At 37.3% G+C, this 19,534-nt stretch overlaps 1 protein-coding gene across 1 annotated transcript; it reads left to right on the plus strand.

The window, feature by feature from the left end:
- Window positions 1-7,712: 7,712 nt before the first annotated feature.
- LOC139731238 (zinc finger CCCH domain-containing protein 10-like) lies at window positions 7,713-17,081 on the plus strand. Its single transcript, XM_071642123.1, has 3 exons — window positions 7,713-7,745; window positions 11,286-11,359; window positions 13,585-17,081. Exon 3 carries the CDS (start codon window positions 13,827-13,829, stop codon window positions 14,943-14,945), a length of 1,119 nt encoding a protein of 372 aa, XP_071498224.1. The 5' UTR covers window positions 7,713-7,745; window positions 11,286-11,359; window positions 13,585-13,826; the 3' UTR covers window positions 14,946-17,081.
- Window positions 17,082-19,534: the final 2,453 nt, after the last annotated feature.

The raw sequence follows: 19,534 nt of genomic DNA on the forward strand, positions 1-19,534 counted from the left end.
TCATATACAGTTGCATCTCGCCATCTTAATTGTTTTCATTGTATGAAATAAATTTTTTATGCTGAATGGAAAATAAACTTGAACTTGAACATCACATTTTCACTTGGCAGCCCCATGAGAAGGGGTGGGGGGGGGGGGGGATGGTTAGTTCGCTGGCTAAACCTCTCCCCCTTCGCGTATAGATCCGCCACTGCTAAAGCAGGAGGTGCAAACTCTGTGTACTCTTTCATGACGGAGGGGGGGGGGGGGGCAGGACACGCACGCCGTGCACATGCACTTGCTTGTTGATACGAGCAAGGAGCTCAAACACATGAAGCTCCTTGATACGAGGGAGCTAAGTGGTTCCATGGTCATATAACCACGGAGGTACATCTAATACCTCCTTAATTGGCCTTGATGATACGATATGTACCATATAAGAGGTGCAGTAGCTACAAATATTAGTACATGTGCTTTCTGCAAGTCTACCTTCATAAACTGTCATGTCGATTGAGTAAATGCAGCAATATACAGTAGAACACATATAGTGAAAGTTTGTGGAAAATCGGACAATCCGTTCAAAAGTTATGAATTTTCAAAGAATCTGCACAGTCCCTGCTGGATGAGAAGACTAGTGTATGATGCCACATGCGTAGAACAAAATTAGGAAAATATACAGGAAATATAAAAAGAATTTCACAAAATTTATCTTTTTTTGAAAGAAGTACACATTTTCTCGACTTGTCACTGACGTATTTTACAGGTAATAATAATTATTATTATCCCCCTGCCTTCTGAAAGAGGCAAGACAAGCGCTCTTTTATTATGCGAGAAAAGTGAAAATGTGTTGAATATTCTTTATAATTTTCTTTATATTATTCTACACAATGAACATCACAAGCTGTAGTAATCTTCTCAGCCAGCAGTGACTGAGCAGAAATTTCAAAAATTCATAACTTTTGAACGGATTGTCTTACTTTCCTCAAACTCTCACTGATGTGTTCTACCAATATTGCTGCATTTACTCAATCCACATGTCTATCAAGGTGGACCCATAACATCAACCATCACGTCTTGCAATAAAATTGCAAGTGAGATAATTGTGATGGCGTCCTTTCCCTGATCTCTATAAGAACTTGCAAGTAGTCTACCACTGTATTGTCCTGTAGATTATGATGTAACTTTCGCTAAAATTAGTTCTTAACACAGAATCCCGTATAGAAACTAAACATCACATAATGTTTGTTGTGTTGCAACAACGTAACAATTACTACCTTAACTGAAAAGTGTTGTAGTCTCAAAAATATGAACTGAATCACGACTTTTTCTTGCATTGTAAAAGGAGACCAGATGAGCTATTATAAAAAAAAATGACACAGACATGGCATCTTCTATATTGATTTGATTTGATTTATTTCTGCATTTTTCACAAAGTACATATACAACATAAACAATTTTCCAAGACTATTATTATATCTAACACAAAATGAACATAAACATAGTCATATAAATGTACCAATAATGAAATATTGTATCATAGGTGAATTATAATCATGTACAAAACAATTGGAAAATCATTGATTATTCACTAAATAATTAATACATACAAAATGCAAAGAGATCGTCATCTTAAATTGAAGCTTGAGTTTGATGGCGGCCTCTAAAAAAGCATTTCGTTCTCAAGGCCGGCTGATTCAGATTGACACTGTATATACCATCTGGCAAAGTTTTTTTTTTTTTAAATGATGATTATGTTGAAAATAACAGAACAATCTTCTTTCTCCTTCTTTCTTTCTTTCTTTCTTTCTTCCTTTCTTTCTTTCTTCCTTTCTTCTTATTTTGAAGAGGGCATTTTAATAGTATAACGATACTCTGACTGTCCCGATGCTGTGTCTCAATATATACCGTGTATGCCCGATTCTCGATCAATTTGAACTCATTTTGGAATCAGATTGCCCGCATGCATATTGCCTATAATTTCATATGTTCAAGTACAAATTGTATACCATTTCCTCGTGTTTTCCATGTTTTGCATTGCACTCTTCTTAACTCTTCTTTTTTTGAAGAGGGCATTTTAATGCGGTATTCAAAATATGACTATGATGATGATTGTCAATACTGCGTCTGCCATAGATTCTCGTTCAGTTTATGATAAGATTTATTTAGATCCATTTTTATCTTTTGGAATCATTATCCATGCCACGTTATTCATTCATTCATTCATTCATTCGTTCGTTCGTTCATTCATTCATTATTTTTCCATTTCAAACAGAAACATATCAATATTTTACAGAAATTGAATACATTAATTTCATCATAATATCTACAGGATAAGTTAAGAAAATAAAAGTATCGATCAACGGAAAGGCAGGAAATGGGGAGGAATGCTTGAAAGCAGTGCTTGTAGGGTGCATTTCCACCGCACGTATACAACATGATAGACTGATACATAAAAAGGGGAAAAACAAGAGAAGCTGAGATGGAGACATAATTAACTAACCCGAGACAAACACCCTGGACAATTAATCCATATATGTCGCTGTCATGCAGGAGGAGAGAGGGAGAGAGAGAGAGGGGGGGGGAGGGAGGGTGTGTGTGTGTGTGTGTGTGTGTGTGTGTGTGTGTGAAAACTTATGACGTGGTGTGAAGATAAAAGTCAAAAAGAGATAGAAGAAGACTATAACAAAACGAGAGGCAGTGGGTGGTCGGAGTCGCTCAGCAGTGATTGCTTGGTTTTCAGGTTTTAGCAAAAAATAATGTTGAGTTTTCCAGTTCTTTGCAACCACTAAAGGATCAGCAACATTTTACAATTTCATAATGTTAATATTCATATACATGTAATTAATTTTCATGATAAGATTCCGATAGATTCTTATAAATGTTCATTTTTTTTTCTTCAAATTATTCTTAAAAGAATTTAAACTTGAAGACGCCTTTAAATCATCACAGAGGTTATTCCAATAGTTATAGGTTCAGCAATAGTGTAAATATAGATTGAGTCAAAATAGTCCTATAGTTTAAGATAGATGAAATAACATCAGAGTGACAAGTCGGGTATTTATGGAATGAGCGGTTTTTCGCAAACATGCAGATGAAACGGACGGCAATATATTATTACATGCAATACTATTCAATCATTCACTTGCGGTTCATAAAGATTTCCACTCTTCAATTTTCTATTTTGTATTCCGAATAGAGAATAGAAAGTAGACGATGAGGGCGCTCTTCAATACTTTGCTTCAGTGCCGTATATGCTTTGCTTTCGACACGCAAAATAAAAAACTTGGCTTCAATTTTGCATTTTGCTCTTTCTATTAAGACACAAAGATGGAAAATTGCTTTTTGGACATGTTCCACTACCATTAAGGGGTTAGAAAATAAAAAGAGTAATTTTGGTCATTTTTCTGTTTTCTATTCGAGTGAAAATTGAATTATCCAAAGATGCTGCGATTGTTCCTCGTGTTTTCCTTCCAGCATTATGGATGGCATTCATGACAATGGCGAGAAAGAGAGGGTGGGATGCAATACTTTTGCAATTTACGCTATACCCTTTCTTCATCTTTGAGCATAGTGGTGTTGTTCAGATTGAAAAAATGTCAGCTAACAGGCTGAGGTTTATCACTTTCACTCATGAATGATGCATTTTTTCGCTTATACATAAAAGTCAGTAAAAGGGATATTTGTTGTTGTTGTTATGTTGTGAGAGTGTGGTATATAAACCCCTCAAAATAAGTTGTGCAATTACAGTTGATGTCATATTTCTCTTATCCCGGCAGTATCTTCATTAAATAGATACATCATGGGAAAGCCTGATTAATTATCTTTAAAATGACACTTCATGCACTTGCTATGATTGGGTGTTCTTGAAATGTGCGAAATGTGCAAAGCAGCTGAGTCCTATGGGGACAGATCAAAAGTAAAAAGTGAAAAAATCTCACGATGCATTCTTTTCAAGCACATTCCTTCCCTGAAACAACCAAGCAAACTAGAATTGTACTGTTTGACATAACACGTTTGCTCCATGTTGCAAAATTTTATTTTGACCTTTCCTCATTATCAAAGTCGTACCGTGCATTCCACGATTGCTTAATGTAAACAAGTGAGTTGTCATTGCAAAGGAAGTTAATCAGGCTTGCTTATGATGTCACATTTAAATGAAATAATGTAGTTTTTAGGGAAATATGATACATCAATTTCGAATTGCAGGACTTTTTTGAGAGGTTTGTACAGATGGCATGATCATATTGAAGACAATAAAATGAAGGCAGCGAGTGAGAATTTGTATATCGGTTTTGCAAAGATCAAAGTAGCTATCTTTTAGACCTTCATTGGTCCATGTATAATGAGATGACTTTGTAATTGCATGCAAAAAAAGTACTGAGTTTAGGCATCCCTTATTCAGCAGAGTACGGGGGGGGGGGAGTTTGAGGGATAGATAGATACTAGATATAGATAGATAGATAGATAGATAGATAGATAGATAGATAGATAGATAGATAGATACCATAGATAGATAGATAGATAGACAACATTGTTGAATCTACCATAATTTTGTGCAGTCCCATTCTGGGTTTATCAATTTTTTTCGACATCAGCTGTTTTTGATAAAGCTTGTGACATCAGACCCGTTTTTACCCATACAAATCCAAGGAAATGTAAGTATACAGGAGAATTTTACCCCCCCCCCCCCAAAAAAAAAAATACATGTATTCCACATGCAGAGTTGACTATCATCTCATCAAATTGATATCCAGGGTATACCACCAATGATCCGGTTTGAAGTCCCCCCAAAAAAAAAACAAAACAAACAAACAAACAAACAAACAAACAAACAAAACAAGCAGTCAAAACAGCAATCAAACAAACGATATATATATATATATATATATATATATATATATATATATATATATTGGAATAGAGAGAGGGAGAGAGCCAAAGATATCATTATGTTTGAACAATCAAAGATAATGCAGCACCCACAACGTATACGAGGCTAAGCCCGCTTCACCTAATATATAATACGTTGTGGGTGCTGCATTTTCTTTGGGTATATATGTGTGACGGAGGAATGACTCGCAGACGTTGTAGTAATGTTCACTGTGGCCTTTTATTCTCCCAAGCTTTCGACTGTGTATACCAGCCTTTTTCAAGGGCTTGATGAGACATAAACATAAAAGCAGAAAAGCAACCAATTTGCATGCATTTGAACAAAATAAGGCAAAATATGTCTCATCAACTTACAAGCCCTTGAAAAAGGCCGGTAACACAGTCGAAAGCTTGGGAGAATAAAAGGCCATAGTGAACATTACTGTCACGTCTGCGAGTCATTCCTCCGTCACACACACACACACATACACACACACACACACACACACACACACACACACACACACATATATATATATATATATATATATATATATATATATATATTATATTATATATGTATTACATGGTCACATATTCGACTGACAGTACAACTTTATTAGAGACTTTTAACACGTGTAAAGTATAATTACCACATACAACTCGTACGTAGGCCTTTATCAAGAGAAGGATGAAATATGTACGATAATGTGTATAGTGACAGTGCATCGTAATGAAATGTTTCTAGATAGTAGTTGCCTGATGACATATTGCCGACTCTTAAGCAATTACAGTAACAATGATTAACGGCAAAGTATAAATGATCTTATACTTTGGACATTAAGGCAGAGGTGTCACTTCTGTGCCACTTTTTTTTTTTTTTTTCGAGTCACGTTTGTATAGATGACGAGTGCATTGTGAATTCCCATCAATTTCAGACTTTGGGCCATAGGTACAGCACGACTCTCTGCATAAGGAAGATCAAACAAACACGTGCAGTTTGTTTTGTCGTTTTCACGGACGCCATTTATTGACCCGTGCTAATACGACAGGGAGCTGAGAGAACAAACCACGGATCTCTGCCATACAGACCCCACAAAAAGAAACAAACTACAACAACAATTGCGACACTCAAACAAGCAGACAAAGCAACTACTGTAGTACTTTGTTCACGTGATAAAGACTTGTGCGCACGGCTCGTTCACACCAGAAGAAACGTCTGCAACTAGACTATGACCCCTGTTCTGATTGGGTCATTGTTCCGCGCGAACCTTAAGAGTGCCGTGTGCAAAGGGAGTCGCTGCGGTGGCGGAGCGTGGAGAGAACGCCATGTTGCTGATTGCATCGCCAATTGAAGTAAGAGACAATTTATTTTATCGTAGTCTAGCTATTTGCAGACGAGGGACAGTCATGTTATATCCCAAGATATAGCATCTACTGTATCACATAGGTATCGGCGTGCATCCTTGTATAGCAGTCATGAAATGCCGACGATTAGGGAATGTTGATGGATTTCACAAATCATATAAAATGAAAAGATATTACTTCAACTCATGTCATATTAGATGCTACAAAGCATAGGACCTGGCCCCATTTCATAAAAAGTTGATCATAGCAACTCTTGCTGGAATATGGCAATTGTAACGACAAGAATCCAGCTTCCTGATTGGCTGTTGATATTGGAAGTTGTCATTCCAGCTAGAGTTGCCATCCTAACATCCTTTATGAAATGGGTTTGAAAAAAAAAATGCAGTGGAAAAGGACGACGTATTATGATTAACTGCACTCCAAAACACACGCACAAAACTACACAACCCCTCTAAAATATAACACTATTAATATGTATTATGAACTCCTTTAGATGATGGGAACAATAATGTTCCTCCCTTGTTTTACCGTGATATCTGGAGGAAAGAAGAGATGTTGAAGGTATCAAGTTGTGAACAAACGCATTCATCAAGTCAACATGCATATTATTTGCATGCATAGCCTGAACCAGTAAGTGATGTTTAGTAAGTTATTTTACTTTATGCAATAGATTCACAATTCTTCTTCTTCTTCTTCTTCTCTGGCTCCTCCTCCTTCTCCTCTTAGTCCTCCTCCTCCTGCTTTTTCTCAAGATTTTATTTTTGGGAGATTGTGAAGAACCGCGACAGTTCCATGGCATTTAAATAGCTCCTCTGACGCTGCCCCCATGAAATATCTGCACGCTTTAAAAACATGAGATCCATTCCACAGACATGGCGCCAAAAAGCGCCAAAAAACTCTACAACAACAACAACAACAACGACATAACCCTTACCCTACTCATACATAGCTCCATGTCCTCACATGAAATGGCCTACCACAACCCTAACCCTATCCTAACCCGAGTAATAATAGCAGTCCTTGTCAAAATATTATCAGACCGTCGAGCAATATCGTGTCACCCGATAACTATTATCATCAGCCTGTAGGTGGGGCTCAACGAGATTGCATGCTACGCGTCGGACGAATACACTCGCACATTTTATAGTGGTATGCTCTCACACATAACATACAGATCGATACGCGAGGCATAAAAGAGTGCACATAGGAGTATATTTATATATTTCTTAAGTCTAAGGGAATCGTCCATGGAGATGTTTGAAATCTTCATGCCTTTCAATATACCTTCAAGTTGTTACATATTTTTCCACCTTTTTTTACTCTCGTCGCTGTTCGAGATTGTGCAATCTCCTTTCCACCCGCCATCGTACAGTAGCTTAGCTGCGCAATACCATACAGTAAACAACACCGCCGGCGAGAATCGTCGCTTTCTTCAGCACGTTCTCGCTGTGTAGAAGCATACCAACTCAATCGTGCGAGTACAGAGCAGGCTTTCGCAGAGCAGTGGACGACGTCCGTCAAAGAAAAAGGTAAATATTGCTGAACAATGCTTATTTCAAACATTTTATGTATATTATATGTTTGATGAAGGTATGTAGACAGTGTACGATTAGTCTGATGAGTTTAATTTGTATCAATTGGTGAGCAGTGACGGTTCGCGATCGACACAGGTCACAGTCACAGAACAGAAACAGAACACAACAATGTGGCATGACACAGCCACAGTTGACTCTGTCCTTGAAACCTACTTCTAGGAAGTCCTAACGTTACATCCGTTTTTCACGTGATTTATTACTATTACTCATAGTTGTAGAGTTCTATACAAATGTAGATCTATATCTTCAGGGGCGTCTGGCGTCGTTAACACGATGAAAATCAGATGTGAAGTGTATGCCCCTCACTGATCATTGACATTGTTGTGGACAACACGTGTATTTCCTGAATTACCTATTAAATGTTACCGTGATGTCATCATGATGACACCCAGTGCAGTAAGTTGAAGACTTGTTCAATTAGACTATTAATAATGGCCATTCAAAGGACTCAATCCGGAGCCTGAGGAGTTTGCAATCTGGATTAGAATTAGATAAATTTAGATCTAACCGGTAACCGTGGCGTTAGTCTATGTTTTTGTTTCCAGATCCAGTGCAGTGATTATTGAGCTTAAGACTTGAGTTGAGAAGCTCTTCTTCTTTTTCTTCTTCTTCTGGTAAAGTGTGCCTCCTTCAAATAGGCTGAAGATTCTTGCAGACTGTGTTATTTACGATACTACTGGGAGAGTTGATTGTATCACCGGACGCTCTTTTTTTGAGGCTCTGAATTCCGTACTCAGAGGATGAAATTTCGGCCAAAAATAGCACGAGTTATTCACAAAGTCCTGAAAATTACAAATCCAGCAAAATTATGAAAAGTATTCACTCCGATTTTGGGAAAATCGACTTCAAATAGAATTCATCTATATCCCTCTCCACAAAGTTGTCTTTTTGCGCGGTGTAAAATCGCATCATAATTCCGGACACAATTTTTGTAATGAAATACTCGTAATCAACGTCTTTCGCACCTTGTCCTTGCACCAGAATCACAATTCATCCCACGAATCACCGTACACATTCTTACTGAGCAGACGACACAAAAAAAAAATTGCAAATGAGGCTCAAATTTCGTATTTTATGGTAAAATGTCTGTCTTGAACATTTCGAATAATGGGTAAAAAATTGACTTCTATTTTATGTGCTTTGTCTATGGGAGCGCGGATGGCGAGTTGCGGGCTTCTTCCTTAGCGCACAACTATTGCATCATTCGCGTATGAGGACGATAGCTGCAAATTTGCGGAATCGATCAGTGAACTTGTGGTTCTAGATTCAAATCTTCAGCATTTTTCCTGTATGTGAGTGGGATTTCATAGAATTTCAGTGATGAAATGTGATTCAAACATGCGTGACTATTAACTATGACGAGGTCCGAGTTACTCGACTATAAATCTGAGGTAAAATGTGAATTTCTTCGCGTTTTTACATTTTTATGTCACATTTTTTTGCAATTTCGGCCCACACAACGTTCTGTGAGGCTAATCTATGAAATCTGGCACGTACTGAATGTCATTAGCACGCAAAAATGTGCGTGTCCGGAATTACCGTGCTGTCCGGTAATGCCATAGTGGTCTACCTGTATATACTATACAGTTTATTTACAGAAACTCACTGATGTTGCGTCTACATGATCAGCACAAAGTCTATTCTAAGTATTTACTATACGATAATACTACATGCACTCTCTGACTAAAAAGAGATTAAAGGGTTTGTACAGTTCTGGTCGAGGTGAGGATTTAGCTTTTAACGTTTTGCGAGATATTCAGAAACCACTCTGAGATGTCAAAGAGCGTGCAATTCTAAGGGATATCAAAAGTTTATGTGATGAAAATCGGTTTTGAAATGGCTGAGATATCCAAAAATAAGGCGAAACAAAGAGATCCTAATAAAAGGCGTGGCCTGTCGCCTTTTATTATTATCACTTTTTTGGATATCTCAGCCATTTGAAAACCAATTTTCATCAAATAAACATTGAATCCCTCTTAAAATTACATGCCCTTTCATATTTCATAAGAGGTTTAATCTCACTAAGGAATGTTCAAAACATGAATCCCCATCTCAACCAGTACTGTACAGTCCCTTTAACCTTACACTACTAGTTTGACATGGTCTGTATCCCCTGCTATTCTCAGGCAGAGATTGTTCAAACCCTTAGACAGACGGGATCATCATAATATTCCAGACTCTGAGACTGAGAAAATGTAGCACTGTAGGAGTCAGGGAAAAGGTTCTAACTTCACCTACCATTAGATTAGGTCATTGTTACCATGAAGTCACTTGAGCTAGGCTATGCAATGTCTCACTCGGCTGCGCTAGTAATGCATGAAAATGCAGGGGATTATTTTCCTGGTATTGCATTGCAATGTGCTAGATGCATTTTTTCACCACTGCTACACAAACTAACTAGCAGTTTTCTTACATAGAAGTGTACAGGATATAATCATTGAAGATATTTTTCACCAGCTAAAATTGCTAATCAAATTTGAGTTTGAAAATTATTCCCTGAAACGTGTTCCACATTTATCTCTTTGTAATACGTATAGGTAGACAATCGACTCAGCTAGTGTAAATTATGTTCATCGTTTGTTGTCCTGCCTGATATTATCTGTATTAGAATTGCTTTATTGTGAGTTTGAATGGGACTTGTTGTCCTGTAATATAGTTGGAGCTGAACACTACAGTACAGTGCTCACATGTTACAGGAAGCTTTCCACTGTTTGTACTTCTTAAGTTTCATGGATGTTACAGTACTGTAAAAAAATTGTGGCATTAAACTTTTGCAGAATTGGAGCCGACAGGCTTTTTCACGGCATGAAACTTGCGCAAATTGCCAGAGTTGGCATTTAGTACATTGAGGAGACAAAACTTTGTGTGTGTGTGTGTTTTTTTTTTAAATAAATTTTGCAGGACTTGGCTTGCAAAATTCAACCAATTTTCATGCAGGTGAAAATTTCTGGTTTACCAGTACCATGGCGTAGGCCCATCAAAGTCACTTCCAACATGACATTTTCCCCCCTGTCATTTTGGTCAGATGCATATTGCCTCTGCCTATTTGCACAATCACTCTCATGTGATATGTATGATTTGACAATGCTTTGTTAGAGAAATACAGAGCAATAATCTTTGTGAGATTCAGGGAGTAAAAAGGGTACAGCTAAAGGTATTGTTGCCATATGTGCCCTCCACTGACAATACTTAGAGCTACAGAACTACAAACACAACATCACATCAAACCATAACCCAAACTGGCAGATTCTTTGAAATTGAAAAAGAAAAAAATGCGTATTACACCTCATTCCTTGGTTTTTTTTTAATGCTGATTGCTGCTTTGTTTGGCTTCGTTGATTTTTCTGTTTTCATGGGCATGTTAAAAGGCAGTTAATATGAAATGTTGTTGCCTTGTGTGAGAGTGAGGTGAACATTTATGAAGTACATGCTATCCATGGATTTCACTCTTGACTTTGTGTGTGTTCCCTGCAGGTTTTCCATGAATGACAGGCTGGCAAGCTGACACGACACCAATGTGCTGTCAGAACATCGTGGAAAAAGTGAAGGTATTAAGAGTGGTTAGGATATTTTTGCAACCCTTTCAGACTTTCACACATCCAATCAAGATTAGAATTGTCAAATTGAAACTCAAATCCAAATTGCATGATCATCAAGTTCAAATAGCCTGAAATTTGAATTTCATGTTTTGTTTTTAACATAAGATTTTAAAAACAGCCATATTTTAAAGTTGACTTTAGATAATGGATAGAGTGAAAGTCATGTTAAAATGTAACACAATTACACAAGTAAAGTTATGAAATTATAATGTCAATTATATTTTTCCAAAAGTTTTGTCAACTGCAGCCACATATATGAACTTGAATAAGGTGATACTGTCTAAGCCTCACACATATTTCAGCAACTCATACAGGAAACCTCTAAATTTTCTCATTTTACATTGATTGAAGAAGAAAGGGCATCATTCAGAATTGTTCTTGGGTTGTAAAAATGTAGCACTGACATTGCAAAGGGAAGGATATTATTTATGCCAAATTGACAAAAATTGAAATCAAATACTAAATACAAAGTACAATAGGCATGTGAGATAGTGACATTACATTGCCAAATTTTATGATTTACACTGATTTCAATCTTTCTTTAAAATGTTCAGCTGAGAATTCCATAACTTTTGTTTGTTTTTTCCAGTGAAATTGAAAGTTTTTACCTTTACTTTGAACTTTGCATTTGTTTTTATTCTGTGAACTTGAGTGAGGGGTAGAGATTTCTTTTATTGTAAGGACTACTGTTTTTAAAGAGCACAACTGTGTTGGGAGGTTTAGAGTTTTAATGGTCTATTTTAACTTCAGCTTTTCATCAGTGAAGATGTGAAATGGGCAAAAATATACTTTGTTATTTAGTCATTTGAAAATGAAAAATTTGTAACACAGAATGTGTCTAATCTAGTTTTTCTCATGTACTATGGGTACATGTCAAATGCGCGTTGCAGTTATATGGCCGAGCCTTGGTGACTTTCTAATTTGATTGTCCATTTATATCAGGAACATGCCCTATTTGTTATTATTTTTTGGTGGCATAAATAGGCAGAAGTTCCCCTTTTTTGCCCACCAAAGAAAATGCACTGATAAGCAGGGTTTTTTAGTACTCTGGTTTACCCAAAATCTTGCTATTAGCAACCCCATCAAAGAAGTTTGAAAAAATTAAAACAAATAATCAAATCAAATAAAGGGGGAATAAGAATGGCCTCTTTACCAGTGTACAGGCAACGTATACAAATGTACATGGGGCCACAGTGGTAAGGGAAATCCATCAATCTATCCAGTCTACATATAGATGCAAGTTAAATTACTCATTGGCCCGAATTCACAAAGGTGGTACAATCTTGTCCATGGTTTAAACCATGGACAAAGACCGTAGTTTTGTATTGGGTGCCAAGTGTCACATGGCTTATTTCGTTATGGAATGATCATAACGAAATGTTGTCATTTTGTTACGACATGATCATTTCGTCAACGTAATGACTGGTTTCGTGACGAAATATTCCAGCGACACTTGGCGCCCCATACAAAACTACGGTCTTTGTCCATGGTTTAAACCATGGACAAGATTGTGCCACCTTTGTCAATTCGGGCCTATGTGTTTGTGCCTAGATGTTTGTTTCTCACTTATCAGCCATCCATTGTGGATGATTCTATCCATCCTTGCAAGTTTGTTTTCCGTCTGTCTTGTTTCATGTAGGTTTCCGTATGTTGTGCTTCATTGTGCTCTCTTTCTCAGACCCCAGTACTTGTAACAGATAGTTTGAACAGTAATGATGATGGTCCTTTTTGTTTGTTCTTTCCAAATATTTGAACAATATTAATGTTTCCATGTGTGTTAAAAAAAAAATTATTTCTCCTTTTTTGTTACAGCAGTAGAGATCTTATAAATTAATGAGTAAAAGAACACAGAGCACAAATTTCCTCATGTACATGTACATAATATGGTCTGTCAAGACATAGTCTGCCCAATGTGTTTATTTGTTTAAAAAGAAAAATGGGGAAGTTATACATGAATGGATAAAACAATACAAATCATTGTTTTAATTGAAGCATTGGCAAAAGAAAGGAAAGTGTATGAAGTTAATAGTACAAATGTACAAGAATCAAAGCTGTTTATGAAAAGTTAAGCAATGTTAGTTAATGTCAGTGCTGCATAAATCATCGTATACAGCTATGATTGCAATTGTTTTCAGCATGCATGCAGTATTTCTATGCGCTACTCTTTTTGCCAGGTCACATTGCCACCACGAGCGAAGCCAAGACTCCTTGCAGCCTGCTGACCGGCGTGCTTAACTGTTGCATATAAAGTACTGCGTTGTCTTCTCGAAAGCTTGACGACATCGCACCCTCCTTTGCGAGCTCTGGCCGGCCCCTGCGCAGTGCAAGCTAGGCCAAAGTGGTCCGAATTTGACAGTCACTGAGAGCGTAGTGGGAAGTTTGCTTAGGTTTGCTAAATTGATCTAGGGTTAGCACCATGGTTAAAGCAAATGGCACAGCAAATAACAGTGAAGAAGGAGTGTGCAGAGACTTTCTGCGCAACGTGTGCAAACGCGGCGGTAGGTGCAAGTTTAGGCATCCCGAGCAGGCCGAGATTAAGCAAGAGATGCAGTTCTGCCACGACTACCAGAATAAAATGTGTACCCGAGGCAATTGCAAATTCATTCACTGCAGCAAGGAGGAAGAAGAATATTACCACCAGACTGGCGATCTCCCACCCGGTGTAGAAGAGGCTGCTACCAAAAGGCGATCTGCACCCAGCACTTCCGACGGGGAAGTCCCGATCTGTCGCGACTACCAAAATGGTGAATGTGGCCGTGCCAGTTCTTGTCGTTATCGACACTTAAGCCGTGGAGACCTGGAACATGAGGAGCGTTTACATCGCAGATACGCCAGGCCATACCCCCCTCCCCCACCAGACCGCTATGGAAAGGAGTATGAGCACGACAGATACCGACGATGGCTCGAGCATTCCAGGTATGAAGACTTTGACCGTATGGACAGGGATCGGCTCTACCGAGAGAGGGAATCCCGTGAACCGAGAGAGGCTCGTGACCGTGAGGTCCTTCCACCAGGCTACAGCAGATTTAGCCAAGACCCCCGAGACCTGGAAGAGGAAAATGCCTTACTGCGTCGCAAAAATGAAGAGCTGCGCAAAACAGTGGCCGACCTGACATCAACCAACGACGTCCTCCTAGAGCAGAATGCCCGCTTGCGCGCCTTGCGTGCAGAGGCCACCTCTGCCGTCCTGCAAGCTGAGACCCACCTGGTAAACTCAACAGCCACAGCAGCATCACTGCTGTCCCAAGGTAGGTCCCTCGGTACCTCTACACATCATACTGCTGCCGCGACTGCCCCCGTTATGTACCCCGCGCGTGCTGCTCAGGTTCCCATTGTTGCAGAGAATGCCATTCCGGCCCCAGGCCCTGCCCTCAGAGAAGGCGCCCAGTTGATTGCAGCTCCCCTGCAGCCAGGAGCCCTAGCAGCCTCAATGGCTCAGGCTCAAGGCCATGTAGTGCCCATGAGCGTTGGTGTTACAGCCTCTATGGTTTCTTATCCCATTGTCTCGCAAACATTGCGCACAGCCATGTCCTAAATAAGCTCCCAAATATGCTCAAATTCAATTTTCTTTCAAAAGACGCAGTGATCATCTTAGATTAATAAAATCAAGGTGTATGAGTAGAAGTCTGTACAAAAGTTTAAAGCATAATCAAATGTCAATGTCATATGTTAAGAGGTACAGTATGCTTTTGTAAATTGTTGCTGTAATATTGTAAAGAATGATCCATACACGTGAATTGACACAGATTTACTTTATTCTCATTGTTTTGTACAGATTTGAACTTGGGCATGTAGAGGTTAGGCCGCAAGTAAAGCGTCGGCTCATGGGATCTTGGCAGATATGATAAAGATTTGTAAGTGTTTTCTTACATGATATTCCCTTCAGATGATGGGGGTTGTTCTACCTTGAATGGAGGACTTGATGTTTTGATAAATGTCAGAATATTCCCTTTTATCTTGCACTTTAGAATAACATATTCTCTGTAGCTCTCACTTAGTAAGTTATCCTTCTGTATCACTCAGATCAGGAAATTTAAGATTGAGGTAAAAGAAGGTGTCCTACATGTAGATTGATCTTAACATCTCATTGTAGATAAAACTAAAGTGTGATAGCAGTTTTTCTTGTCTGATCTAAATCTATTGCAATTCCGCTGGCAAGATGTACGCGTAGAAATCAGCTTTCGTTGCTTTTGATATATATTGTTCTACTATGAAACATGCTCCTTACAAGGTGAAAACCTGGTTGTCATGAAATGCTTATACCCATGCGCCTAAGTTGACTTCCATAAACTTGAATGATATGAACTTCCTTAGTTATTTGAAGAAATGGATCAATATATTATTTTATCACAGAGGGGAAAAGGATGCATTTGTTCTCCCAAAAGTAACTACTTAACTTTAAGCGTGATGCTTCTTATCTTGTAGAATTTTAATGTATTTCTTACATGGGAGCTGCTGTATATAGAGATATCCTAAACAAGAAAGATGTTGGACTACTTGTAGGAAACATGTACAGGAATGATGTACTATAGTTTGAGTAAGTGCAGCAGAAAATGTGAATTGCAAGCAAGTACGTTGTAGAAGAGCATGTACTGAATCACCACACCTACAGAAGTAATTTAGAAATCACTTTATATCATCAACACTTTTGAGTACGTTCCTGAACCAGTTTGCAAGGTCATATCAAACCACTATGGCAGAGAAGGACAGATGTTCATGATTGCTGAGTTAAAATGTGTCATCTTCATACTTGTACTTTTAAATGATAGGCATGTGCAGATAATGTTTAATCTTGACTTTGAGGCCCTCTGTACATTCATGTACTGCATTGTGAATAACTGCACTTGTATTGTTGCCAAATTTAACAAGCATCCATTATTGAGTTTTGAAAAACATGAACAATTCAGATGAGACCAGAACGCAGTGGAGATTAGCTAATGGCTTCACATGTGGAGATTTACCCTTTTTATGCTTTATTTTTCAGTGCGTAATGTACATACTGTCTAATTCTTTAAAAATTCTCTTTTGTATATTATGTGTATGTTGGTTACAAGTAAACATTTTTGAAGTGTACTTGTGTTTAAACTTGTAGGAGTTTCATTTCATTATGCAGGTACAAAGTACAACTGTAGGTACAAATTTGAGACTTCAGATTTGATGACATTTGTAGTAATTTGATCTGCAGTATTTTGTAAAGAAGTAATGCAGATTAGTTTCAGAGGTCAAACAACCACTCAAAATCTATGTACATATACCCATGTCAAGATCATTGCGTTACCATCATCTCTTTTAAATAGTTTTTCTTTTCTTTTTTTTTTTTGGGGGGGGGGGGTGGTTTACACAGAAATGCTTATATTGTTACATTGTTTGTATCATAATCAAACAGAAGTTGGCCAAAAAAAAAAAAAAAATCAGGTTAGTTTCAGGTTATTGGTGTAGCATTTTGATTGTGTAAACAGAGATCCTTTCTTCTTTTAACTTCAATACTTGTACATCATGACGTTGCACCTGGTTTGATTTGTGTTCTATTGATTAAACAGTGCTTTTTCGGTACAAATGAGAGAAAAAAAAAGATTGCTTGGCTTGCCTGAGTGCTACGTCCCTTTGACTCCTAGGTACGACTGTTGGATGAGTACTGGTATGTGTAACTCTAATCGTGTGTGTGTGTGTGTGTGTGTGTGTGTGTAAAAATATATGTATAAAGACATGTGTACATGTATGTTATATACATATATACATGTACATATATATATATATATATATATATATATATATATACATGTATATATATATATATATATGACTGCGAGAAGGGGTCTCGACCATTTACAGCACCAGTGTAGCTCCTTCATTATTTATATTCAGTGCAAGAAGAAGAGCAATTGTGGACGTAGGCGTTATTAGTGTAGCCATACGAGTGAGTCATTTTTGTTTTGTTACAGCCCTGATGAAGGTCCTAACGAGACCGAAAGCTCGGCAATAAACACGCACGTTGACCACTAGCTACAGTGTACATCCACAATTGCTCTTCTTCTCGCACTGTTATATGTATGTATATTAATTATTGCATACACAGTGGACTCTGGTTATAACAAAATTCTCATTACAACAAAGTACAAATTCAGGTCACAAAATTATTATGTGACCTACATTGTATATTCAATTCAATTTATTTCCACAAATTGGATAAAGGCAGTTACATTCTACATCAGAGCAATCGTCATAAAGGCAAATGGAAAATGTACAGAACATATGCTTTATATCGAGAGAAGTGGAAGTGGAAGAAATATATTCAATTATACATACGACAAAACACACATCACAAAAACTTCAACAGAAGACACTACAAAGTGTATATCTCTATATTTTTTCCTGTTCAGCTGTAAACAATTTTGATATAGCAAAGAAAACTGCCGGTCCTGAGGACTTTGTTATGAAGAGAGTCACCTGTATCTGTCACATTTTAGCCAATGAGGATGAAGGACCTTATTCAAACTAGGAGCAATATAGACATTTTGATTGTGAGAGGCTTTCCATCGACTACGTGTACTTATTAGTATAAATGTTGGATTTTTATTTTTAATACAGAAAGGAATCGTTTGTCATTTGTTCTTTCTAGAAATGACGGCTTAGCCAAGTGTCACATAGCACACTCTGCAATAAGGATTGAAAAACATCACAAATTATTATATGCTACTATACATGAATCAGATTTCTCACCATATTATCGTACGAAATATACTTGTGTGGGTGTGTAACTCTATATATACTAGTATATATATGTATATATATATACATGTATGTATATATATATATATATATATATATATATATATATGTGTGTTTGTGTCTGTGAAGTAATTTGTAGTCAACATGCTTGTCAAATATTATCAATAGTAGAACAGAACTCCAGAAATGGACATGTATCATGCTGTCGATACATGTACCAACAGTTTATTTGAAGAACACACATTTTTGGACACATGTAAACTGTATAATTACAGTGTATAACTATGGATCCAGCTTTAGGGAGACACTACATGTTTATGATTACAGCAGACTCCCGTTATAACAAAGTACTTGGGACTGGCAGTTTTCTTTCGTTATAACCAAACAAATAAACAATAAAAATACATAGAGAGGATAGTGTTGCGACCTGAATTGTTACTTCGTTGTAACCAGAATTTTGCTAAGACCGTGTTGGCTATAACGGGAGTGCACTGTGCTTTATTAAAGAGGAGACAATTTGTGTCTCGACATTTTCAAGTACATGTATATTACATGTACAGTGTCTATCCCATTCAGTTGCATACGTTACTGCTGGCATTGCTTATCTACACATTGTATGTCTCCCTAAAGCTGGCTCCAGAGTTGTTTACATACAGTATATATATATATATTATATATATATATATATATATATATATATATATATATATATATATATATATATAGATAGATATAGATATACTGTATATATATAGACGATGAAGACAAACAAGTTGGCATAATGCATTAGAATCCAACTTCATGTATTTGTAAACCAAATTTAAAAACCTGAGGAAGATCCGTGCAAGGGTCGAAAATTTGGTTTACAAATAAATGAAGATGGATTCTAATGCATTATGTCAACTTGTTTGTCTTCATCGTCTTCATGCTCTTGTTCCAACACGCGGATAATAATACCATTATATATATATATATATATATATATATATATATATATATATAAACCCTTCAAAGAAGTTTGGAAATCTTACTTCAGTTGTAAATTTCTCCATTTTGCAAGCACTATACAATACATGCTTGACATCAATGGAAAGATCTCTTTAAAATGATATCCTACTCATTATGATTATGCTATCAAGTAAAGTGCTGTACTCAAAAGTGTCTGATAAGGTCTGCATTGAAAAGTTGCAAAATGAACAAGAACGGTCCATGTGAATGAGAATGGTCGTGAAGAGTAAATGGAGAACATGTTCTTTTGTCTTTTGTTCTCAACTGGTCGGCCATGAAGGCAAATTTCATTAGACATCTTAACTTCACATTCAAGTTTTTAGTGGTGCCATGCCAGGCAATTTTGATAGCTCATCAAGTTTTATGGTTGTGCATCGTGCCACGTGT

Source organism: Diadema antillarum, unplaced genomic scaffold (genome assembly GCF_040938485.1).
Source record: "Diadema antillarum isolate AM-2024a unplaced genomic scaffold, OU_Dant_1.0 seq00000367_RagTag, whole genome shotgun sequence".
In the NCBI taxonomy this organism is placed as follows: domain Eukaryota; kingdom Metazoa; phylum Echinodermata; class Echinoidea; order Diadematoida; family Diadematidae; genus Diadema; species Diadema antillarum.

What these genes read in the sequence shown, in the direction of transcription:
- LOC139731238 (XM_071642123.1), top strand. Translation starts at nt 13,827, where the DNA reads ATGGTTAAAGCAAATGGCACAGCAAATAACAGTGAAGAAGGAGTGTGC.